The sequence below is a fragment of the Encephalitozoon intestinalis genome, chromosome III, assembly GCF_000146465.1.
Source record: "Encephalitozoon intestinalis ATCC 50506 chromosome III, complete sequence".
Classification (NCBI taxonomy): domain Eukaryota; kingdom Fungi; phylum Microsporidia; family Unikaryonidae; genus Encephalitozoon; species Encephalitozoon intestinalis.
Window position 1 is genome coordinate 69,462 of NC_014417.1, and position 12,071 is coordinate 81,532.

The window sequence follows — 12,071 nt, forward strand, 5'->3', positions numbered from 1 at the left end:
TAGATGGAGTTACCAGACCTCTCTAAATTCAGAGAAAAGTGCTGCTACTGCTACGAAGACATCAAGACTGGGATATCTGTGTGTAGCTGTGGTCTTTCGTTCTGCAAAGAACACAAGGATCTTCACCTTGGGAAGGCCAAATGCCAAATTGTATTTGAGATTAAGGAGATTGGAAATGATCTAGGTATTGAAATTAAAAACACAATGCTCGGGGAAGCGGAGATTGAAGAACTAAGGAGGAGGATGGAGACATTGGTGAGGTCGGAGGATGAGGATGAGAGAGTCATCTTCAGGGACGAGGAAGTGGTATGTATGCATGAATGTCCTGAAGGTCCATGCTCTATAGATCTAGGAGATGCTGGGAATCTTAGCTGCAAGGTGTGCGATGTGAAAACAAGACTGTGGGTGTGTTTTATTTGCGGGTATGTTGGATGCGGGAGGATGCAGTATGGTGCAGAAGGGAATGGACATGCAAGGGCACATTATGAGGAAACACAACACAATGTTTTTGTTCTAGTTCCTAGCCTTATAAAAGAGAGTTGCGAGGTATTCTGCTATCTTTGTGACTCAAACATAAGATTTCACTACGAGATTCCCGGGAATATTACAATTGACTTTGGAGATGAGGGAAAGGCAGGGAGGAAAAGAGTGAAGAAGAGGATAATCTGCAATGGGATTGTTGAGCAGGAAGAAAAGAAATTGAAGGCGATGGAAAAGGGAAAGAATGAGTCGATTCCTAGTCCATATGTCGGGATTGTTAACTCCGGAAACACCTGTTATATTTCTTCTGTTCTCCAAATGATAGGATATGTAGTTTCGAAAGAGGACATTGATATGGAGCAACACTTCGAGATATGCTGTGATAAGAATCCTCTGGAGTGCTTTTTCTGCCAGCTGATGAGGGTTTTAAACAGAATGAAAAAGGCTAGGAAAGAAAAGAATATAGATAGTATATCGATACTAGATCTGATAATACTTATATGGAGAGATATGCCTATGTTTTCGAAGTTTATGCAGCAAGATTCCCACGAGTTTTTACTTTTCCTCCTTGAGAAGATACGGGAAGGAGAAGGTTTATATCTGATTCCATCGATAACATCTTTCTTTGAGTTTGAGGTTGGAAGAAAGATCAGCTGTTCAGGATGCATGGATAAGTCTACCAGCTATGAATCTGCAATGATGATATGTACATGTCTGAAGGGCGACATAAGAAGGTCTGTGGAGATGTTTTTTTCTCCTGATGAGTGGAACTGCAAGTGTGGGGGAAAGAAGAATGTAAGTCGGTTTGTCACAATTCCTCCCAGGTATCTAATAATCCAAGTTGGAAGATACTCTTATAATAATAACAAAGTGGAGAAGATCAAAAGCAAGATCGGGATAAAAAGTGTCAAGCTAAAAGACTTTATGAGCAAGGACGAAGCCGACGAATCCCTCGCCAAAAAGCTTTCAGATGATGGATATTCCTTGGAGGATGCAAAAAGGGCTTTAGGCATCTTCTGCAACGACGAAGGTAAGGCCCGCAGCTTCCTGGAAAGGCAAAGTTCTGTAGTCTCGCCAGAAGACTTAAAGTACAGAGTTGTCGGATGCATCAATCATTCTGGAGATAATATCAAGGCAGGACATTACACGTGGTGGGTGTATGAAGATGAAAAGTGTTACAAAATAGATGATACAAACGTTCTTGGTAGCAATGTTGAAGTATTGGAAGATGGCTATATATTCTTGTTTAAATGAGAACTATCCCAAGTCCCAGTAGAAAATAAACTTCTGTGTATTCCTGTTTCATCTCAAGTGTTGTTGAGATAGAAGCCCTCCAAATCACCCTTGAGTGGTTTTGACCTTCTTTCTCCAAGAATTCTCTTAACCGTAGCCCATGAATACCTAACCCCGGGTGGAAATCCAAAGACTGCATTGGCGTTCCTTTTCAGCCACTTGATTGTATCTGGATCGCTGGGATATCCCGACCCAAGGTTGCTTCCAAATTGGGAAATTAGAATGTCTCTCTGGACCTTGGCAACTATACTAGCTCCAGAAACAATCTGGAACTTTGAATCCGCTTTTTCTTCAATCACAAACTTATACGGATAGGCCTCTTCAAGTCTAGCCTTGTATTTTTCGCAGTCCCCAAGTGCGTCCACATAGACTGTATCCACTTTCTTGCATTTGGCTTTTATTTCCTCCAGTATCTTGAGGACTGATATCAAAGATATTTCATTGAGGCTGGTGGACTTGACCTGCATCATTTCTGTGATGTAGTCTGGATGAGTGCAATGGTAAACATATCCAAATCCCCTCTCTTTTATCATCTTAAAGAAGTCATGTCTTTGCCCAGATGTCAGGACCTTTGAATCCCGGAATCCTGTGTTTTCCAAGGTAGTCCTTGAAGAAATAAGAGCTCCGTACACCATGTATCCAATTACCGGCCCTCTCCCTGCTTCGTCAATTCCAACCACAACCTCTTCCGAAATTTCCTCAAGGCTCGAAAAAAAGATGTTCTTACCTTCCATTTAGAAAAAGGATTTCTAAAATATAAGATATATTGCCAAGTCATTTATTCAACCGATCTGCAAATGTTGGAGTACTTGAGCCAATAAGGATTCTTCACTCGGTCGAGGTCATGGTCAAAGTCTTTCAAAACTTCTGAGATCTCTGTGAATTCAATCTTATCCTTTGAGAATCCAACAACCCCAACTCCGCATTTGCGAAGACATAGGTCAACAGCTTCAATCCCCAGAATTGTGGCATTTATTCTGTCTATTGGTGATGGATTTAGTCCTTGCTGGACATCTCCGAGAATTGAGTAGTTTGTTTCAAATAGATCTCCACTGTCGGTCTTTAAGATCTCACATAAGCTGCTCGTAGGAATTGACCGGAAGGTTCTTTCATTTCGGAATATCACAATTCCTCTTCTTATCTTTTCCCTGAACTTCACACGGAGTCTCTGTGCCACTTCGGAGAGATGTCCTATGAGATACTTTCGCTCTGGGATAAAAGCTTCAAATGCACCTGCAGCTATTCCTCCCATTAGCGATAGATATCCGCAGTTCTCCCCTCCAATTTCCACCACAAAGACATTGTTCTTATATGCAAACGAGTTTAGCTTTGACACGTCCGACACCTTTATAATTGTGTTGAGGGCTGTGTCTGCTCCAATGCTTATGTCTATTTTAGGAATGTTGTTGTAAGATGATGCAGGCACGAGGACAATGTTCACCCCTTTGAGCTCCTTGATTGTATTCAAGGCTTTGCTCCCTCCTATAATAATCAGTGAGTCCAGTCCAGACTCAACTACCTTCCTTTGGATCAGCTTTATGTCCACCTCCAAGTCTCCACCAACTCCTATTGCAGATCCCCCGTTGTTGACATCTCCAAAGAATTCATAGGGCTTAGCCCTTATAAGTTGATTGTTCACAAGACCTTCAAACCCATTTGGTATGTAATATGGCTCTGCTCCAGCCACCAGAGAATATTGAACTACAGCATTCAACACCGTGTTCATCCCACTTGCTCGCCGTCCAAACTGAAGCACTCCTATCCGAGGCTTTCTATCTTCATATTTCCCTCTGCAGTCTGGCCCACAACTGCATTCGGTTTCGATCTTCTCCCTGGAGCTACAGTCACAGCCCTTATCTCTTATGTTCCGAATTCCTGTCATCAAAGACTTTCTAAAGTATGAATAAGCCAGCCTGAAGAAGTTACACCTACTTTTCAGAACATCTTCAAACAATTTCTTTTCCTGGAAATCTCTGACCAGATTGTTTCTTTCTATAACCTCTTTTAATTCAATCTCAAAGATCTCGTCCCTAAAGATGCTGATCATCACCGGGTCCTTTGTAGGCCCCAACGATATCTCCACAGCCTTGACCCCGAGGAGAGTACCATATATCCTATCCTGTGCAGAAGTCGGCCCACCCCTCTGAATATGCCCTAGCTTGAGGAGCCGGACATCCATTCCAAACTTGGCAATTTCTTCCACAGCTTGGGATGCATGTATGGGCGTCCCATCCTTCTCAACAGCTCCCTCCGAAACTATAACAAAAGTCCCTGCCTTCCCGCACCTTCTTGCTGTTGTAAGTGCCTCAATCATTTCCTTTTTCCACTCGGTAGGTGCCTCAGGAAGCAAAACATAGTCTGCAGAACTCGCCAATGCAGACATAAGAGCTATCCATCCACACTTCCTCCCCATAACCTCAATGACAAACGTCCGGGTATGCGATTTCATTGTAGACATTAGATGATCGATTCCTTCAATAACTCTGTGGATGGCAGTATCTTCCCCTAACGAAATGGGAACCCCACAGATGTCGTTGTCTATGGTTGCCGGTATTCCCACAACCTTCAGGTCATAGACATACTTTTCTATTTCGTCCAGGTCCATTTCTTCACAAGAGCATTTGTCCATTTGCAAGTCCTCTAGCATATCATCGGACGAATTAAGATCATGGTAAACCATAGGTGTCTCCTTATAACATTCAGGAGCTCCATAGAAATCCGAATATCCAACCCCGCTTGTTTCGGTGGTGACTTTCTCTTTTTCTTCGTCCTTCGATTCTGCCTTGCTGTTCAGTATCCTCTTCAGATCGCGGGGAGAAATCTTTCCTTCCCTTATGAGATCTCTTAGATGATCCTTAAACTCGTCTCGAAGAACCATGGCTCCCTTCATAGACCCATCTCCTCCTAGCACTATAACACAGTTAATCTTCTTCCGTACCATGTTCAGTACTGCCTCTTTCCTTCCCTCTTTTCCCATAAACTTCTGGGACCTTGCAGATAGGAGAACAGTCCCTCCCTGACTACTGCAATGTGTCTCTGTATCCCAGCTTAGCCTGCGGATGTTATTGTTGATAAGTCCATCATATCCGTTATACACTCCATATACAGATGCTCCCCACTTGATCCCTGTCCTTGTTATGCTCTTGATCGCCGAATTCATTCCTGGCGCATCTCCCCCGCTTGTCACAATTGCAATCCTATTCGTCTTTCCTTGCCCAGAAAACGTAACCACAATCTTGTTTCCCATCATGTCCATCATCTCAAGTGGCATTCCACGGCCGTTCTCGTTGACAAGCCCTCGCGTGGTCAAGCGCCGTAGTGCTTTGTATGAGGTGTGAATGTGGATTCCAGGGCTTGTAGATGTTATCTTGGCTTTCCTGGTGCTGTATATCTTCAATGTTCCTCGATCATATATCACATCAAGACCAAGTAGTTCATACACCTCTCCATGCCTCTGCAGTATCCCGTCTCCAGATAGTTGTAACTCCTCAATGACAGCTTCCATATCTCCCCTTTAGAGATCGCATTTATCTCTGCAATAACCAATCAAATCGCTACCCAGCCTTCAAACTAATTATCGAGACCATCTTCAATTTGTTTAAAAATAGAAACCTTTAATATCCAAGGCAATTTAAGCGTAATTGTCTAAATTTAGCAACCTAGATGAAATAAGAAAAGCGAAGGAGGGGATTCATTATGCTCTCTGCAGATGGGAAAGAGAACGAGATCGGCAAGAGCTTGATAGAAGATGCATCTTTGTTTCTGTGGTTTGTAAATGCAGTGAATTCTGGTGGATGCTGTAGGGAAATTAAGAGTGAGGAGGATCTGTCCCTTGCTTCCAAGAAGAAGATTCACCAAAAAATAAAGTTTAAGGCATATAGCATGGGTGCCGAAAGTATTATGTATGAAAAGAGAAATGAGATGGCCTTCGAGGAGGATAGAAATGGATTCATATGTGCACACTGCGATGCAAGGTATGTGTATAAAAGATGCCTAGCAAATCACCTCATAAAATCTCACCACATAAATTCAAATACACTCTAGTAGGCAGCTATATCGAACTGTTCAACGAAATTTTAAAGTCCTTACCTAACGAGTATAGATGCCGAAAACATATACAATAGAAGAATGCTTCATTGGAGTGTTTGGGTCTGTTTATTCATAACTGGCTGTCGAGGTTGGAAATTTCAAATGTGAATCTTCTTCGAAGGAAGAATCTCTCGTCATCTCTCAAAATCTTGACTTGGACCTTCTGGAACATCTGGAAGTGGCCTTCTGAAACAACAACTTCTTCAAGGTTGTATTCAGGAACATACACCACAACCCCATTCGCCTTGATGTTTGTAATAAATCCCTCTACAAGAGATTCCCTATCTTTGAGCATTGTGTAAATAATCACCTTGCCACACTCCCAAGATGCTTTTTTTGCCGATCGATATCTCGAGTTCATGTTCCGGCACATGTCCTCATCGGCAAACTTCTGACTTTGAGTCTCTTTCTCCGTGTTCTTTCTTGGCAGAAATGTTACTATCCCTAGCTTACTTGTATGTATCTCTTCAGGATGTGCTGTCTGGAGAATATGACCCAAGATCCTGTGGACTATGATGTCTGCATATCTCCTGATTGGAGAGGTAAAATGGGTATACATCGGTGTTGCAAGCCCATAATGATGGAAGTTGGATGTCTCTCCAGACACAACATACACAGCCTGATTCATGGATCTTATAAGCATCCTTTTCATTAGGTCTTTCTTGAGGCCTTCAACCTTGTTCAGAAGATTCCCGACACTTTCGGAGGAGGCATCGATTCCAAGGTTGTCATCCAGTACAGATGGAGGGGGATGCTTTCTAAGCAACGAAGAGTCTGGATGGTGGTGATATATAAACGAGGCTACCGAAATATTTGCTAGAATCATAAACTCTTCAACAAGGAAGTTTGTTGGAAGGCATTCCTTAACTTCAAGCTTTCCTCCTCGAAATGTAAGCTGTCTTGTGCTTAGATCCAACGAGCCCTTCTCAAGCCTTCCATTCCGTAGGATCTTACTCATCCGAAGGAGTGTTGCCAGCGAGGAGAGTATCTCCTCTTCAGCAGCTGAAAATCCCCTGATAACATCATAGGCTTCCTGATAGCTGAACGACCTCCGAGATCTTATTAGGGATCGGGAGAAATGTGTTCTTACAATCTTTGCGTCGTTAGACATCTCCCATACCACAGAAAAGGCCGCTCTGTCCTTCCCAGCAACTAAGCTACACAAGTCTGTACTTAGAGAAGGAGGTAGCATATCGATACGCCGTTCAGGAAGATACACCGTTGTACTCCTATCCCTTGCAACCTTGTCCATCTTCGAGTCCTTTCTGACATAATACGCCACATCTGCTATGTGAACACCGATCTCCCAGTTTCCATTGGGAAGAAGCCGGCAGTGAAGAGCATCATCAATGTCCTCACATCCTGGTGGATCAATACTCACTGTAGCTAGATCTCGGAAGTCTTCTCTACTTCCCTCCTCAATCTCCCGGTATATTCTTTCTATTCCAAACCTCTCTTCCGATTCCCAAGAATCCCCAAGTATATCCTTCCAACTGCTATTGTAGTATGTTATTCCATTTGCAACAAGTATAGCTTCCACTTCTGCATCCTTGTCTCCAATGGTCCCCAGCCTTCTGTAGTAGTGGCCGCTAGGATAGTTACTTGTTTTCTCCCATCCATCAATCTCAACACAAAGTCTCTTGTTCATTAATTCCTCAGCTTGTCCTGTTCTTATTCTAACCGCCGGTATTCTCTTGTCAATTGGGATCACCAGCACATTTTGGGTTCCTATTCCATGCACCGTTCTTGGGGATATAGTCCCAACAATCGCCCTACACTTCCTCCTGTAAATCCCAACAACCTTTCCAAACATTTCCTTGTCTTCCTTTCTTTTTCTTGTTTCCTTCAGACCTTCTTCATCGTCCACCAATATCCCATCTTCATCACACTCGTCTATCTCCTCTACATATACCTCATCTCCATTTATCGCTCTGTTCATATTCTTCTTCCCAATCACAAGAATCTTGACGTCTCCATCCACTACAAATCCACTATAGCAGTTGTACATGCTAACCTCAAGCATTCCTCTGTATAGTCCCTTCTTTCCATACTGGACATCTAGATTTTCCCTGTAGTCTTCGTACTCGGTTGCTTCCTTCTCATCCACAATAGACAAAAGATCTTGGATATCATCAGAGACATATTTCCCATACTCCCAAATATTATCCATCGTTAGGATGATGAATTTGTATTGTGGCAGATGGTCTTTGTAGAACTCCAGAACTCCCTCAAGCCCCCTTCCACTGGTCGACTTACAAAAGTTGTTGCAGAATACAGCATATCCCTTTTCTCTTGCAACATCTCTTAAACCTTTCTCGTCATTCCTTGAGAGCTCTTCAAGAGCCGACTGGCATATTATTGCTGCAACATAATCACTCTTAAGCAATGCTCGGTATTTGGACATAACTGCTGCATCAGGAATCACAAACACAGAAGTTCTTTTATTCTCCTTGCACATACCTCCGCAACACTCAAACCCACAGGGCACATCGTCCCTAACATAGTGCTCTCGGACCCTCTTGATCAGCTTTAATCTCTTAGATATCTTTCTTTCGGCCACAATTCCATACCACATTAAAGGGATTCCCAATAGAAGTTAAAAACTTATCGAAGATAAAATAAGGAACCGTTTATTATCCACTAGACGCCAGTCCGGTCTTCTCCTTGACTATCCTTTCCTCGTCAGCAAGAAATGCGCCGGTGATCTTTTCCTTGACACATCTGCCACAGATCGTGGCTCCATAAGCCCTGTTAACACGCCTTGCAGAAACCTTTTGCCGAGAAAACTCTGCAGGCCTCATTCGGGCTATGCTTCCCAGGACAGTGTTGCATTCATGGCATCTGTGCTTCTTGGAATGTTTCTTCATTCTTCGGTTGACAAGTTTCCCAGACGGTGTCCTTATCTTTATTCTCCTGTTGCTACGGGTCTTATATGTTGCTCCCTTATGAATAAGAACTTTCTTCATTTTCTTTGCAAGGGGGAAATTTTTGTCTTCTTCTGTTTCGCATACTGTGCGCATGGTTGTAAGCTTATATATTTAGCAGCTTGAGTCTGGCGTATGCCTCATCGTCCTTGAAAAGGCTCACAATGTTAACATACTTCATTCCAAATATCGACGAAAGTTCTCTTTCTGCCCCGGCTGGAAGAGCATACAGGTCTATTCCAAAATGGCTGCAGAACAGTGGAAGGTGCAAAAACAAAACATCATCTGCAGGTGTTATGAGAACAGCACCTATGTCTTTTTGTCCTTCTTCGTAATGTTTCATCAGCTGGTTGTAGGTGACCAAGGCCTTTTTTGTTCCTCTAAGGATCTTGTAGACGCTTGAAGGGTCGTCTATTGTCTTTACAATGTGGATGTCTGTGTGAAAGATCTTCTTCATGGCAAAGGACCGGGTTTCTGGTGTGCAGATATATCTGGATTCTAACGACCCCAAAAATTTTATGAAAAAAACGATGGAGAAGGTGAGCAAAAGCGACTCTGAGTCTGGAAGCGAATCCAGCTCTGAGGCGTCTGTAGAGTCTTCAGGGAGTTCCAGGGAGTCGATGGGCTCTGGAGAGGAATGCACAGAGACCGAGTCTGAGATCGAGGAGGAGACATCGAGCGGAAGCGCAGAGGAAAGCAAGAGAGAGAATCCATCTCTTACAGTGTTCATAAAGGGCATAAGCTATGACTTGACGGAGTACGACTTGAAGAGTGAGATGGAGAAGATAGGAAAAGTAGCCCGGGTTGGGATTCCGATGACCAATGACTACAAGCGTAATAAGGGCTTTGGATATGTGGAGTTCTGTAAGGAAGAAGATGTGAAGAAGGCGCTGAAGCTGGACGGTACTGTTTTTCTTGGTAGAGAGGTGATTGTGAACATGGCACATCCTCGAACCAACAAAGAGAAACACACAATATACATTTCAAACCTCCCGTTCGAATGTGACAAGAAGAAGTTGAAGAAGTACTTTGAAGAGATGGGAGAAGTGGTTGGGATGTCTTTCCCATATGATAAAGAAAATGACCGATTGAAGGGATACGGATTTGTCGACTTTGGAAACAAGGAGGACTATGAAAAGGTTTTGAAGAAGAAACTGGTTTTTGAAGACAGTTCTATATACCAGAGACCGGCTTATAAGAACGGTAGGGAGGATAGAAAGGATTTTGACAGAAGAGGACCTAAAAGAAACGACTCCAGATGGAATGGAAAAAGACATGGAATGGACGGTCAGAACAGAAACAACAATAAGAAAGTTAAGTTTAACTCTGATAGCGAGGAATAAAGAAATTCTTTATTATTTTTCCGGTTTTCCATTAGAACAAACAGTCGTTCCGATCCCCTTTGAATGGCCGAAGCTTGTTCCAGAAGAACATTGTACATAAGAAACTTGAACAGGCGGCTTCCCATAAGGGAGGTGAAGAGAAGGCTGGGCTTGTTTGTTTCGAGACTTTCCCGGGTGTCAAAGATAAAGATGAGCAACAAGCCTGGGCTCTTAGGACAGGCATTTGTTCATCTGGATGGAGAAATAACCAATGAGATTCTGGATAGTCTAAATGGAAGATTTTTCCTTGGCGATGTGATTCTGGCATGTCCTGCGCGTGAGGATATGTGCATTGGGAAGAGGAGAACCATTGTATCCACAAGGTCCTTGCTAGTCACTGGAATTCCCTCCGGCATGACCAGAGAAGAGCTTGTAGACATCTTCAAAGGCTTTGAAGGCCTAGAAGCCGTGAGACTCATCAAGGTAAAGAGTCTTGCCTTTGTAGACTTCTCCTCTCCTCAAGAAGCATCTACTGCTTACTCATACTTTGAGGACGGACAAGTGAAACATATCCTCGGGGACATGAAGATAATGCCATCTGCATGATGGAAAGCCCAAAAGCACATAGAAACTTCCATTAAAATTACCGCAGGAATCTACCTTGTCTTCTTCTCTTAACACCATCCCTTTGATGTTTATCTTCAAGATACATCTTGTCTGCTTTGACCCGTCCTCCAAACACTCCTCTTCCATACTGTCTTCCCTCCACAAACCCATAGTCCTTGTCGATTGTCAATGGGACCTGGTCGATCCGGAACCCGTTTATGTATCGGACAGCCATATCTGCAGAACAGACCTCATAGAACTCGACAAAGCAGAATCCACAGAATCTAAGTGTGTTTCTATTCAACCCCATTATAACCCTTTTTACAGCCCCACACAGCAAAAATAGCTCCCATATTCGTTCCTCCCGTACGTTCGTGGGGACATTGGATACAAAAATAGTAGACGAGTTTTTCTTTGCCTCCAGATATTCTTCATCTGTCCCTACAAATGTCTTCTCTCTGTAGAAGTATCCTCCTGGCTCTCCTCCAAAGTACTTTTCCAGAGTCTCCATGGGCTTCGGAACTTCCAAGGATTTGTCCTAAAAGAAAGCAAGAAATATCAAGAAATAGGTTTATAATTGTGTAAGCTTAACTTTACAAGGGATTCTGATCCAGAGACTAAAATTTGGCATGATCTATGAGAAAAAGACTAACGAAGAACATGTAGAACGATCTGCAAAGATGGTCCATGCTCTTGAAGTGGTTGCGGTGTGTCAGAGAAAGCTTCCTGCTGAGGATCTCAAGAACAAACACACATCCAAGTACAAAGACAATCCCTCCATTCCCTGTGTACAGGAGTAGGAAGAAAACCATAAACTTGGCAAAGTCCTCTTTGGAAATCCGGATGTCTCCAAAAAGATCTACAATGCTCTTTAGGGTCAATATCTTTTTCCTATCCTTGACAAGATAGACGTTTCCGTTGAACACCACAAGGTCTTCCGGATCAACCATCATCTTGGCTCCCGTCTCTTTAACAGACACGGCAACTTTAACAGATATGTCATTGGTTTCCACCTCTTCAAAGAAGAGCCTTTCGGCATCAGGGCTGTGCATCTTGCCCATCTTCAGAATAGAGACGTCATATACAAGTTGAAGTCTCTCCTTGCCCAGTGTGCGGAGCTGAACTGCATCGCTCACAATTTTCCCATTGAGAATTATCTTTATTCCATTCTCGATAGACTCTATGCAGTAGCCCTCCATCTGACTTTTCAAGTACTGTTTGACGTGGAGTATTGTATTATCAGACTCAAACTCCTTTGTGTATGTGTATTCTCCATCTTTCGATCTAAGGGTAACTATGGTCATTTCCCTCCCTTCTAGCGGGGTTGTTTATATTTCTTTTGTGATCAATCAGATGG

At 43.0% G+C, this 12,071-nt stretch overlaps 10 protein-coding genes across 10 annotated transcripts; 4 read left to right on the forward strand and 6 right to left on the reverse strand.

Moving 5' to 3' along the window:
• Positions 1 to 3: 3 nt before the first annotated feature.
• Positions 4 to 1,734, forward strand: Eint_030570 (isopeptidase T; the record flags this gene model as incomplete). The annotated part of the gene is made up of 1 exon (XM_003072515.1): positions 4 to 1,734. One exon carries the CDS (start codon positions 4 to 6, stop codon positions 1,732 to 1,734), a length of 1,731 nt encoding a protein of 576 aa, XP_003072561.1.
• A 53-nt stretch (positions 1,735 to 1,787) lies between these two features.
• On the reverse strand, positions 1,788 to 2,507 carry Eint_030580 (ribonuclease HII; the record flags this gene model as incomplete). Its single annotated transcript, XM_003072516.1, has 1 exon — positions 1,788 to 2,507. One exon carries the CDS (start codon positions 2,505 to 2,507, stop codon positions 1,788 to 1,790), a length of 720 nt encoding a protein of 239 aa, XP_003072562.1.
• Positions 2,508 to 2,551: 44 nt separating this feature from the next.
• On the reverse strand, positions 2,552 to 5,278 carry Eint_030590 (6-phosphofructokinase; the record flags this gene model as incomplete). The annotated part of the gene is made up of 1 exon (XM_003072517.1): positions 2,552 to 5,278. One exon carries the CDS (start codon positions 5,276 to 5,278, stop codon positions 2,552 to 2,554), a length of 2,727 nt encoding a protein of 908 aa, XP_003072563.1.
• A 191-nt stretch (positions 5,279 to 5,469) lies between these two features.
• Eint_030600 (uncharacterized protein) lies at positions 5,470 to 5,817 on the forward strand (the record flags this gene model as incomplete). The annotated part of the gene is made up of 1 exon (XM_003072518.1): positions 5,470 to 5,817. The coding sequence occupies one exon, from the start codon at positions 5,470 to 5,472 to the stop codon at positions 5,815 to 5,817; it is 348 nt and encodes a 115-aa protein (XP_003072564.1).
• Positions 5,818 to 5,932: 115 nt separating this feature from the next.
• Positions 5,933 to 8,437, reverse strand: Eint_030610 (exoribonuclease R; the record flags this gene model as incomplete). Its single annotated transcript, XM_003072519.1, has 1 exon — positions 5,933 to 8,437. The coding sequence occupies one exon, from the start codon at positions 8,435 to 8,437 to the stop codon at positions 5,933 to 5,935; it is 2,505 nt and encodes an 834-aa protein (XP_003072565.1).
• Positions 8,438 to 8,495: 58 nt separating this feature from the next.
• On the reverse strand, positions 8,496 to 8,882 carry Eint_030620 (60S ribosomal protein L34; the record flags this gene model as incomplete). The annotated part of the gene is made up of 1 exon (XM_003072520.1): positions 8,496 to 8,882. One exon carries the CDS (start codon positions 8,880 to 8,882, stop codon positions 8,496 to 8,498), a length of 387 nt encoding a protein of 128 aa, XP_003072566.1.
• A 359-nt stretch (positions 8,883 to 9,241) lies between these two features.
• On the forward strand, positions 9,242 to 10,129 carry Eint_030630 (splicing factor CC1-like protein; the record flags this gene model as incomplete). Its single annotated transcript, XM_003072521.1, has 1 exon — positions 9,242 to 10,129. One exon carries the CDS (start codon positions 9,242 to 9,244, stop codon positions 10,127 to 10,129), a length of 888 nt encoding a protein of 295 aa, XP_003072567.1.
• Positions 10,130 to 10,192: 63 nt separating this feature from the next.
• Eint_030640 (U1 small nuclear ribonucleoprotein A) lies at positions 10,193 to 10,714 on the forward strand (the record flags this gene model as incomplete). Its single annotated transcript, XM_003072522.1, has 1 exon — positions 10,193 to 10,714. One exon carries the CDS (start codon positions 10,193 to 10,195, stop codon positions 10,712 to 10,714), a length of 522 nt encoding a protein of 173 aa, XP_003072568.1.
• Positions 10,715 to 10,751: 37 nt separating this feature from the next.
• On the reverse strand, positions 10,752 to 11,225 carry Eint_030650 (putative RNA-binding protein; the record flags this gene model as incomplete). The annotated part of the gene is made up of 1 exon (XM_003072523.1): positions 10,752 to 11,225. One exon carries the CDS (start codon positions 11,223 to 11,225, stop codon positions 10,752 to 10,754), a length of 474 nt encoding a protein of 157 aa, XP_003072569.1.
• A 106-nt stretch (positions 11,226 to 11,331) lies between these two features.
• On the reverse strand, positions 11,332 to 12,018 carry Eint_030660 (uncharacterized protein; the record flags this gene model as incomplete). The annotated part of the gene is made up of 1 exon (XM_003072524.1): positions 11,332 to 12,018. The coding sequence occupies one exon, from the start codon at positions 12,016 to 12,018 to the stop codon at positions 11,332 to 11,334; it is 687 nt and encodes a 228-aa protein (XP_003072570.1).
• Between the last annotated feature and the right edge of the window lie 53 nt (positions 12,019 to 12,071).